The sequence below is a fragment of the Taeniopygia guttata genome, chromosome 1 (assembly GCF_048771995.1).
Source record: "Taeniopygia guttata chromosome 1, bTaeGut7.mat, whole genome shotgun sequence".
Taxonomy (NCBI): Eukaryota; Metazoa; Chordata; class Aves; order Passeriformes; family Estrildidae; genus Taeniopygia; species Taeniopygia guttata.
In genome coordinates, this window is record NC_133024.1 from 68,733,197 (window position 1) to 68,745,868 (window position 12,672).

General features: G+C 36.0%; 1 protein-coding gene across 4 annotated transcripts in view; it reads right to left on the minus strand.

Annotated features, from left to right (window-relative positions):
• NUP58 (nucleoporin 58) overlaps positions 1 to 12,672 on the minus strand; it is a 39,619-nt gene that overhangs the window by 17,675 nt on the left and 9,272 nt on the right. For all 4 annotated transcript variants that reach the window (XM_030275175.4, XM_072930630.1, XM_012569812.5 and 1 more), the window contains exons 7-13: positions 10,423 to 10,447; positions 9,912 to 9,977; positions 8,985 to 9,159; positions 7,613 to 7,692; positions 6,872 to 6,990; positions 4,681 to 4,763; positions 1,637 to 1,838 (exon numbers count right to left, since the gene is read on the minus strand). In XM_030275175.4, the coding sequence (XP_030131035.4) occupies positions 1,637 to 1,838; positions 4,681 to 4,763; positions 6,872 to 6,990; positions 7,613 to 7,692; positions 8,985 to 9,159; positions 9,912 to 9,977; positions 10,423 to 10,447 (750 nt within the window). The remainder of the gene's footprint in view (positions 1 to 1,636; positions 1,839 to 4,680; positions 4,764 to 6,871; positions 6,991 to 7,612; positions 7,693 to 8,984; positions 9,160 to 9,911; positions 9,978 to 10,422; positions 10,448 to 12,672) is intronic.

The following is a 12,672-nucleotide window of genomic DNA, read 5'->3' on the forward strand; positions in this document are numbered from 1 at the left end:
CTTGTTTTGGTTTTTGTTTTTTTTTTCCCTCCTCTCTGCATTCCTATTACTAAGGGAACATTCACAAAGTCATGCCATAAGTGGTGTAAGTTTACTGAAGTTATTAGCAGTTCCCTTGAATGTTGATTAGGAAGTTCAGGAACTTCAAATCCCTCATTTCAATTCATAAAAATGCAGGAATGATTTTAAATGTGAAATTCCAAGTGTATGAACTTCATAAACTACTAATCCTGTAATGACCATTGAGAATCTTTAAAAAAACAAATATAAGGCAAGGAAAAAGATGAAGAGAACATTACTTTGGCAACATCAAGCTGCACAAGCACTGTGCAACAATACTACTATCTGTACTAAAACCTCTGAGTGTAACCTTAACTCATGTTTTCTGTTTAAAACCAAATTCTTTTGAAGATACCACTTCAACAAAATTTTAATGGATTAACATAACAACAACAGAAAGACTGTGGTCTATGACTGAAATTCTGAAAAGTAGTATTTCACAAAGATTTTAGGTTTTGTTCAAAGTAGTTTGGCATACTCATAATTTAAACCCATCTCCCTGCTGTTTAGAAGGGTGAGGGCTGGAAGCATACTGTATTTCTCTTATGAAAAGGCAAGGACAGAGTAATAATGTGTCAAACTTAATATGGTTGCTGCATATGACTCTAATTAGCATAATTCAAAATATCACTACTGTTACAAGACCAGAGAAAGCACTATCACTTTCAATACACCTATGTGAATAACATTTTAGAAAATTAAAGGTAGACTGAAGCTACTGATACTTTTCATAATTTGCTGACAGATAGATATCCCTGTTCAAGTATAATTAAATGGAATTAACCTTATTTCTGTTTCCTGATGACATACAAATTCAGTTGTCTGTATTCTGAAATCCCTCTCAGAGTGTTGGTTAGTATAACAACGTAAATTAAGGTGCCTTAAACTATTTCCTTTGCCATATGTATTTGTTCTTTACTTGCAGTGGGTCACGCATTTCCTCTATTTTAGTCTTCCTCTTACTCACATGCACAGGAAGAACCAGGGACTCACTCTACTTTTTCTACTAATTATTCACAATAGTAGAATGGCCAGCAAAATGCTCCAACATCATACTGACAAAAGAGTTTGCTACAAAATAAGCCAGGCATTTGACTGCCTATTCTACAGAGATTTGCTTCACTATCCTTCCTGTTGTACAGCATTTTTCATTTTACAGTTCCAAAGTGCTATATAAAAATGCATTATTCATTTTACATAAAGAAAAGATAGTATGCATTTAGATATTCTCTGCTCTCCAATTTAAAATAATTTACTGTAATGATACAATTTCTGGAAAGAGGCTATACTACGTGTATTCAGAGATGTTACTTAAGAGTGAAGACTCACATTCCAAGGGGTAAGTTAGAACAATACAGTAAGTATCACTAATACAAGTAAATTCACAAGATTAAGTATCTGTTGTATAATTATTGCTAAGTCTACCCTGCATTTTTCTATTGGCTAGGTGTCAGTAACTTTGCTCATCACAACGTTTAGATTTTTAGTCTAACACAAAGGAAGACCTCATAGAAAATGTGACACAAATTTACTATTGTTGTAACACTAATAATCTATAACTTGAATGCACTCAGACCTGTAGCAGGCTGTTGCTGCTGAGTAAGTGTTGCAGCCATTGCAACGGCTGCTGCATTTGGTATGTTGCTGAAAGGGGTCGGTCCAGTGGTAATGCGTGGCGCGCTTTGCCACTTCTTAGCTTCTGTTCGTCTTGCCTCAAACACATCCATGGCATCTCCCAGAAAGCTTTTCCTGTAGCCAAGGTATTGGTCTTTGAGCATCTAAAGGGGATGGGAGGAAGTCATTTTAGTTCCATGCATCAGACATAAACTCTTAGTAAGGAAAGAGACACTGAGTTATAAATAACATTTCCCAAAAAAACAAAAACAAAACCACAAAAAAACCAAACCAACAAACACCACCACCAAAACAAATGAGAAGTTCCCTCCATAACCCAAAAAAACTTGTCAGGCTATGAGATAGAAAGAACTAGTTCGCAACAGCTACAGCCAGAACAGATTCCATACTTAAATGCTGCAAAACCATTGAGGATAATAGATACCATTTAGTATGCCAGCCTAAGATTTTCAATGTTGGAGCAAATCACAATTCAATTTGTATCACTGTACTTAGCTGACCCAAGAGGAAAAATAAAGCCACATTACTAGCTTATAAAATAACACACTTTTCTTCAGTGCTACCTCTTCATAATGGAGTCTGCTCTTGCTCCCCTATCACCTTCACTTGTGTTTCTTTCCTTCCTTTCACTCTTGCATTTCTTCTTACACAAAGCTAAAGAAGCTACCAAAATCTTAGAATTCACTCTTGTTTCTGATACATTTCATTAGCAATGTAACACAGTCCAAATGCAGCAGATAATTCTGCCTTAGGGTAATAGGTAGCCCAAATATCTCGTGTTATGATGCCACACCTTCCCTTGCCTCTGCCCTTTTCCCCCCTCAAAACTCCACCACTTCGTGTGGCAATAGCCCAGCTTGGCTTGTTCATCATGAGCAATTTCTGTCTGTCACAGATGAGGAATCTACAGATATCTTGCCTAATAAAAATTAAATAAAAAGCTTTAACTAGATAACTAATAATTATTTACATCTTATAACAGGAAATCTTTAAGTGAAATAGATTTATTTAAGGACAACAGTTTCCAGTTTATGGAAGGCATACTATGGTCCTATGTTCCTGGCTAAACATACTGCTTGTTTCCCCAAAGAGGAGTTTACAGTCCAAAAATTCTGACTCAGGATTTGAACAGTTGTAATTCCAAATCTACCAGCAACAGCAGGAACCACACAAAGAATGCCCTCATTATCACATCAGAACTGCTGTCTTCGGACAGAAAGGGCAATTTGTAGAATTCTGATGGGATTTAATACAATGCCATACTGACTGCCCTAAGAGTTGACAAAAGCCTTAGAAATCATAAAGCAGCTCTTTAGGCTATGCTATCCTGAATGATTTAATAACATTACCTACTCAAATTGTGCCCAAGCACACTTACTTTTCATCAGGCAAAGAAATGAACTGTGATCACAGCTCTGCTTTCCACAAACCATATCACAACCACTAGATTAGGCAGAGACCAGTTTCAAAACTGCTCTCCCCTTCTGGCATCTTGTAGTTGATAAACTAAAACAGATAGTTATAGTTAAGATTCATTTAAGCAGTACACATCTTGCTGTTTTTTGAAGCTCTGTTTATAAAATGCCCTCCAAAATATCAGCATCCATATTCACCCACTAGATTAAATCTCAAAAAAATTTCCAAGAAGAAATATCTTCAAACCACTCCCTTAATTTCAGGCAATAGAATTCTACTCTAAACTGAAGAAAGGTCTTTCCTGTTCAGTCACACTGACAAGGTACTGAAGATGCTATAGCTTATATCTGCACACTAATCCAGCTGTTCATACTTAAGAACAACAAAAATGTATCATAACAAAGATGACTGCACAATTTCAGGTTACACTCAAATTTCAGAAGCCATGAGCCCTGAAAACATTTGGGAAACCTTTTGGGTAATTCTGCTGAAAATATGGAGGAGCTGATGCATTCTATACCTGCCAGCAAAACTGAATTAACTAAGAGCAGCACAAATATCTGATAACAGGTATTTGTAAACCATCTATGCTGACAGAAGCAATGCAAGGAATCAAGATCATGTAAGATCCTCAGTATTCCTGACTTTTAGTTAGAAAAAGTAAAAAGTTTCAGATGTTTAGAGAACTAGCAATGCTGTGAAGAAGCTCAGAGAAGGAAAACAGCAGAAGTTTTAACAGAGTTATTTCCATTAAGGAAGTCACTTAGCAGAAACAATTTCAAACACTTATACTCTTCTTCAAGTTAGTTTGTTTTAGCTTTTTTTTTTTTTTTTTTTGTAGCCAAAAAGGATTCTGATGCTTTCAAGAAAAATCTTGATTGAAAGGATTGGAGGACAGTGACATTTTGTCAACATATCCAGAACTGCAAATTGGAAAATGCAATGAGCCATAGTCTGTGATGGAAAAAAAAAGGCCTAATTAGGACCTTTGATACCTAAACTTTCATACATAGTCTTGTCTTTTTATTTCTACAAATACTACTACCATGAAAGCCAGGTTTAAAAACAAGAAACTAACACAACACAACTTTAACCAACATTCTTTGATATGCTGAAAAATCTTACATATGGAAACTCACTTTTTTTCTCCCATTATCTATTTGAGCAAGAGCAGATTTAGATCATCTTCACTTGAGATCAAGAGGTCATTGGTCAAAAATGAAAATATACAAGCATGAGCTTGAAAACAGACATTTTAAAAACTGATCACCAATTAAAAGGAAAGGAGTTAGATGAAAAACATTTTGTAACTCAAATGATTGTTGTCAGTTGCTGTCATCCTTATTATTAAATACTTTAAATGCAACTTCAGTTGAACAAAAGCTACTGTTTTAATCAAAGCACTTCTCCAGGACACTTCGAAAATTTTTAAAAGCACTCAATTTAACAGAAGGACAAAAACAACCCCAAAACCAAAAACACCAAACAAACCAACCAACCAACTCAAAACAAATCCACCTGAAGATCTTTACACTAATATAGGAAATACACAGAACACATCAAACATACCTTTACATTTTCATGTATTGACTGAAGTTGTGCAGCTAAAGCTACAAATGTTTGATAGATTTTCTGCATAGCCATAGACAAATCTGTAAGATGCATATAAAATACTGGTAAGTAACAATCTCATTATCAGAACATTTAGTGTTTATACCAAAGTAAGAAGCTCACCTAAAACTGATACAGCACACAAAACACAAAAACAATTGCATAAAATACAAGATTTGACCCAGAAATTGGGTGCCACAAATTATACAAGGGAGTACTTTTTGACAGGGCTTCCAACTTTATTTTGAAAGGTACTGTTTTCTCAGATTTATTTTTATACACATGGTAAAGAGCTTCCTATGATTCTATTATTTAGAAAAACCAAGAAGTAACATTTAAACCAATTTCAACCTAATTACATAGGAACATTTTTTATCTCACTGTCTTTTACCTAGATAGAGTTAAATCATATTTGCTTGCGTTTGTATATATTTTCCACTCTTTGACTTAAAACATAGTTAAAGAGTTCAGTTGATTTTGTCAGAAATAGTAGAATGGAAGCTTTATTTACATTATAAAGACATAACTAATAAGAATCACAGGATCTCTTAATCTGGGTCTACCCACAAGCATATCATAATCAGAAAAACACAACAGGGAGCTTCTTGCCTTTTATTTAGGATATCCTATTTCCCAAACAAAGTACTTTCGTGGCTTTGACCCAACAGTAAGGCAGCCCCTAGCACCAAAGGGAAAATCTCAAAGATTTTGGCAGAATGAGGTATCTGCTCACAAAAAAATGCTCTTCTCATAGAAGCACTGAAACAATGTACCAAAGTGGAGGCCAGAAAAATACTGAAGTAGTTCTTTAATTGTGAAAAGATCAGCTTCTGTGTGTCCTCTGAACGATGCACATAGCCTGAATGCAAATATATATAGATATATGTACACTGAAACGCATTATAGTAGCTATCAAGCTCTTGAAGTTGCATAGATCTAGAAATGATTCTTGAACTGAAAATGTCTGCCTCTTCATAGAGGAATTTCAGCCTTGAAAAACAAGAAAGCTGTAGAATCAATTCATGCCAGCCCACAGCGTTGTGGAGGCAGCAGTATCTAGGAAGACTGTCACAAGTTTCCGATTAGTCTGAAGGCAATTTATTGATACTGACTACTAGATATTTCAAAATTTTCAGGACATTCAGCATCATGGAAACCTGCATGGCAATGGAAGTTTTCTTCTGTACGGTAAAGGCTACATGGGACATATGCAATAGAATGTTGATTAGATCACCAGATATTGCTGACAATATGCTCAAACTGGCACAACAGATTGAACCTTGCCTACACAAGCAAGGAACCTTTTGATTATAGCAGAAACTGCTGAAAACCTTAAGACAATCTCTGAAGGCATCCTTCTCATAATCTTGACAGACAAGAAGGTCACACAAAGATCGAGGACCCTCAAGATTCAGCAGATCTTTTGCTATGGAAGCTAGATCTAGACAGTCCTCTTGCTTTTTGACATATAAAGTCCATATAAAGTTTGTGCACCATCTGGTGATGGCAAGATACTCAAGTACCATTTAGCACAAAAAGACAAGCACTTGAAATCACTGCTTATTGCAGGACCCATACCTAAAATGGCCCAGAAGATAAAGCAATCTATGACCACAGGAGTGGTAAACAACCAGAAGACTACTGTCCAGACGCCAACATTCTTTGACCAGAAAGATTTACTCAAGATTGAATTATGTGGCAGCAAACAAGACAAAATGCTCTCAGATGGTCAGAGCTGAAAGCAATATCAACAGGCTCCAAGGTGAAGGAGAAATTCTCATTTTGATCTGGTGCTAACAGAGCAGGTACCCACATTTGTCTGGCCAGAAGGCCCAGTGCAAGACAGAAGGTGCCAGACATCAGTTAGATGCTGAAAGGAGGGAGACGCAGATGTAAAAACAAACCAGGCTTAAAAATCACAACTCAGGAAATGGATCCATGTTAAATAGCTCAAGAACCCTTATGAATGGAACTTTTAATTCCAAATCTTTACATTGAACAACTACAGAATTAATCTGAACATTTATTTGTTCAGTACATTAAATGAAAAACCCAACAACAACAAAAGAGGGGAAAGATTAATTACTAAGTTTTTGTTATAAGTTTGCTAAATTCTTCATGTACAAAAGATTAGAACTGAAATATTTACCTTGTGGAGTTATGTGTGAATTATTTGCTTGAGTGGCAAGATGGTTTTCCAGTTCTTCGATTTGTTGCCTGTACTGCTGCAGCTGTACTTCAAACTGTTCGACCAAGATTCTGAAGTAGCTAGATGAGTAATACAGTGAAATTGTATGATGAAACTTTACTAATTTGTCTGAATTTTTTTACCTGATATCTATTAACTGCCAATTTTCATTCAATTAATTGCACAGTTAGGTTGTATGACATTCTTGATGTCACTCTACAACCAGAACAAGAGTGAAGACTATCTTTCATGTGAAAGATAATTTAAGTGAAGAAATAAAACACCATGACGCTATGATGCACTCCATAGAAATACTACAAGAAGCTGGGAATAAAATCGTATTATGAAGTTCATAGAATCATTAAACAGTAGGGTTGGATTAGATGACCTTGAAAGGTCCCTTCCAAATCCCCTGCCGTGAGCAGAGACATCCTGATCTTAAATGTTTTCAGGGACAGGCCATCCAACATGTCACTGGGCAACTTTTTCCACTTTTTTCACTCCAAAGAAGTTTCTTCCTTGAATCCGCCCTCTTCAGTTTAAAATCATCACCCTCATCATAAATAGGCCCTCCTAAAAACTCTGTCCCTACCTTTTGTACAAGCCCCTGTTAAATACTGAAAGGCTGCAATAAGGTCTCCTCAATTTTCCTCTTCCCAAAGTTGTATTATTGACTATTTTCTATGAGTAATGGTAACTTACTCTGCTGGGGCTGTATTTTCATGCTGAAGACCAGGAGGAGTTTTCTGTGTTCGCAATGCTATTTCTGCATTCTTTAGCTCCTAAATAAACAAAGAGAAAAATTAATAAAATATAAGGTTCTGCACAAAGTGTTCAAAAATAAAAATGCTAGGACTCTATTCTTCACTCACATAAAATACTTTCTTTATATATTTAACACTGTGATAAAATTTTATCAGAATTTATCCAAAGAACTAACTATCAGAAAGTTGGAGAACTGCAAATACCAACAGAAGTTTGGGGATTGAACAAAAGATAGCACATACTGAAAGTATATTAGGTGCTCAGAAGTTGAGAAAATATTCCACTAAACTGTCAGAGACAATTTTTCTGTTGTACTTCAGTAGTATTATAATTATTGAGGGGTAGAGGGGAAAAAAGCAATAGTTAAGTACAAGGAAGTAACACACCTAAAAGAGAAAAAAATAGAACAAAGTATTACTTTGACTTTTTAAAAAATATAAACTATTTTAGAAAAATGCCTCTCTATGGAAATCATCTTATTATACATGATAATTACAGCATACACTTCTGCTTAATACTTCCTAATAATTTTACCATTAAGAATTTCTCAGTATCCGATTCTGTGATTATACTCAACTGCATCATGTACAGAAACATAAAAATATTGTTAACAAGCTTTCGTTTTCACAGAAAACTGTTTAAAAGGTGCAAATAGAGAGTAAAATATACAAAAACATCAAATTTTTGATTTGAGAATAAATTATCGCCTATTTATATAGCAAGCAGCTTTGACATGCTAGATGAAATAAAAGCTGGTACACAACTTGAAAAGCATCTGCATCAAAACTTGAGTTCAAACTGTGTGCACAGTTCAGACACAGACTGGTGGACAGAGATGTGACTAAAGTTCCCTAACTAAATACTAGTGCTAATCAAGAAATTTTGGCCCCTGAAACACTGTGGGGTAATTTGGTATTTTCCTCCTCCAAAGCCATCAGAGGAACAAACCTTTGTATTTTTGCTGCTCCAGAGTCAATCAAGTTGTTACAAATGGGTCTTCACTAGCAGCTGAATATATTACTGAAACAGAACTGAAAAGGACACACACTTCTATTGCCTTTGCTACATAGGAATGCTTTCCGGAATAGAAGTAATTTTGCTGCTGTTGTACTTATCTGAAAATACTGACAGTACAGATTTCAGTTTCCCCCAGCAACTTCGAAGAGATCAGAAGTGATTCAATTTTTCATTCTGTTCACAACTGTCTAGTTGGGACACATGTTAACTTCACTGATAAAAAAGGCAAGCTATCCTATATGAAATAATCAGCATACAAACTCTAGATAACAAAGGTTATATTCAATTATACCTGTGCAGTTTCCACTTTCAGCTTGTCAATATTAAGAATGTTTCTCTGTAATCCACTGGCAACTACAGAGAGAAGCTGTTTCAAAGCTTTAATGTCTTCTTGTACTTTAAGCATCGCTTTAGAGGACATTCTACTAATTTCTTCCTGAACTTGTTTTTGTTCTTTCACAAATTTCCTGGGGAGGTAAAAAAATAGGGTGAGGAGGAAAGAAACAATATAATGAACCTGAAGTACCCACGTGTTTACCTCTTGGACACATTTATTTAAATAGCTATTGAATTTATTTTTCCAAAACCAACTACTGAACAGTAGAATTATTGTATATCATAGTACTATCTTAACTCCTCGGATGCTAATACTGTAAACAACCAAACCAAAACAAAAGCAATCCCCCTTCCCCAAACTCATCAACTTCAAACAGCAAGTGTTTAAAAATGTTATGCTGACCCCTGAAAAACTAAGGTATATAGAACATTTTATATATACAGTAATACATAAGCATCTGTGTAAAAGTAATTACCACTTTGAACTCACAAATACAATGCATGCAGCCCAGTCTACAAACCATTTCCTTCCTGCCCAAGGGAAGACTAATTCTCTATTCCATAGAAGATCCATGATTCATATGCAATATGGATATAAGGTTCAATACTCATTATGCATGTGCAACAGGTTTAATAAGATGGGTAAGAACTTATTATTGGGCAGACCTATTTGCATAAACGAGTGAAAAAGTGAGACTGAAAAAAAAACATCGTAAGACTTCAGCTACTAAAACTATTCATCCATTCTCTTCCCAAAGCTGACAGGCACTCGGCTAATAACTTACCCTTCCTCCAGCCTGCAGGAACATGTTCTTGTCACAGAGCATCAACAGTATACAGTGCTTTAGCTAAACAACTATCATAAATAAAAACCACTACTCACTGTAGATTTTCTACATCTTGACATATTACTGGAGGTAGATTTTCATCCTTCAGTGCTTTGCTATCTCTACAAGAGACAAGAAATGTTTAGGTGGTCCTTCAATAGAGCCAAACATTTTTGCATGACTAGTAAATATCACTAAAACAGCCTGGTGAGTGATGACACAGTTTTGCAGCCATTGCATGAATGTTGCAACTAGGAGTGATTTGGATTAACGCACACAGATCCTATACCAGGGTTCAAGCCTGTGGTGTAAGCACTGTACAAGTTTGCAGAAACCACTTTTCAGATCAGATGATCAATCTATAGCAGATATCAGAAAAGCTGTAGGTATTGCATTTGAAGGAAGAATTGCTGTGCTTAAAATCATGACCAAGCATTACTAAATTACCTATATGGCAAACGTTGGTTATGCAGATCTTTTTTCAATATCAGATCAGCAAAAAAGCAAAAATATTTGTTTAGATGTTTTCTATTACAACATGGAATGCAAAGAAAATCTGACACTTACTCTGGCCTTGTTCCTGTTTTGTCACCTAGAAGATAAAAACTGTAAGTCATAAATAAAGCTTTGAAGAAAAAACAAAACTATCTCAATGAGATTTTAAGGAAAAACTAATGACTACAATCTGCTTGATTTCTCATGATAAGTGGAACAGACTAGGCTAGCTGTAAGAGAAAGTGGGTTTTAATTTACAACCCCTTCAGAGGTAATTATATTTTCAGGAACAATGGTTCAACAGTTGAGGTGCTAACTCACTAGCACTAGGAGTAACAACCTCTTGTGTCACTATACAAGTTACTACAAATGCATGAACAGCTGGCAGTTGCACAAGAAATCTGTTTCTGCTTATGCAACCTCAACTCACTTTGACATGCACCCACAAAATATTCAAGTGTTTAAATTCAGCAGTCTCCTTGCAGATATGAAGGCAATAAACATTTGCCCACTGAGCTTCCTCAAAGAATTCTGCTATTGCATTAAGTCCAGAAGTGAGTGAGATTTTACAGAACTGAAAATGTTACTGATACACCTACACACCCTAAACTGCACATCTGTGGATCAAGATGCCAAATACCTCTGAGTGACAGAACAGAGCTGAAAACAGTACCAAGCATAACACAGGGCACAACTATTTCTAGTTATGGCTGTGGAAGTAACTGCATTCCATCCCACAGCAGTGTGCTGGGAGGAACATTCACTCAGCCCAAGAAAAAGGCTTCACCTTCTTCAGCTGAACATAATTCACATCCTGTCAGTGCCACAAAGGCAGAAAGCAACTACACAGTTAATGCTAGTACCACAGGTATTTGAAGCTGCACAAGTCAGTGCTCCTGCCAGCAGAAGCTACTACTTTTAGAAGCAACATCTATTTAAACTGTTGGCAGACTATTACCCAGTACTTTAGACAGACTGCACTCACAACCATTCCCTATGCCTTCTACTGACAGGGGAAAAAGCTACACAAAATTAGGCTGAAAAAAGCATGAAGGACAAACACCAGAATTTAGGATGTTTTCTGCTGATAATCTAAAAAATAGGCAGAAAGCTATGCACACTTTTCTTTTGTGCTCCAGACACTATTTTGTTGAAGCTGTTGCTGTATGTCATAACAATACTTACAAGACACATATTTGACATCAGATTTTGCTACTTTCTAGGCAAGTGAGTGCTTCAGATTTTACATTTTTTAACATTCTCTTAGCAATACAAGAAGAGAATATGTATTAGAACAGGTTTTTATTCCCTGCAGCCATATTTTAAAGAAATACTACATAGTCAGAAGCAAAAACTTTTATTACCAGTTCCACAAGAGAGAACACAGGCTAGTACCTATTTGTCCTGGGATTCCTAGGGCACTTTTCTTTCATAGGCATATCACTTTCTCCCTCTTCTTGATGAGGAAAAGGGAAATAAAACCCTCAAGACCATTGAGCCACCACTCTCAAACCTTAATGCAGTTCCTCATATAGTAGGACAAACAACTGAACTGACAGCACTAAGTAGAAGCACACAGGTGGGGATGCTTATGAGGGCTGCTTAAGCCAGCACCAGCCATTAAGGGAAACACTTCTGAATTAAAATCTCAAAAAACAGTCTCCTTTGACATCTCCCACTGCTTTGCTAAGGGATCTCTGCTCATCCTGACAGTAACAGTCCAACTCACCCAGTCCCACCATACAATATACAGGGGAATTAAAGTTACTCATTTAAGTTTCCACCCTAAGACATGAACTAAGCACACTACTGCCAAAGTCTATTTTGACTCTGTAGTTCTCTGGTCCTTATTTTATGATACTTGTATGTTACAGAAGTGTTGTAATATCCTAATATCATAGTAATGGAAATCCCCTAAGTGTCAGAGCCTTTTCATCACCCTAGTTTCAGTAATAAATTCCAAAAACAATCAACATCATCCAGAGCACTCCAGTTTTGACAGCCAATATGTCTTTACTCTCTTTTACAAGAAAGAACTCTCTCTCCACAAATTATGCTACTCTCTACACCTGGCATCATGGGGCTTATATATTTTATTCTCTTTCAGCTATTGGCATACCTAATTCAAAATTTCAGTCCTGAATGAAATAAAGAGAATAAATTAACAGATTCCCCAGTAAAAGCAAGGCAGATTAAAAAGAATCTGTATGTCAATACTCAATATTCCCTAACTTAAGTACTTTAAAGCTATCACAGAAATAAAGTTTTTATGACTTGTTTTAATAACTGGACAGAACGTATTATATATAACTACACACCACC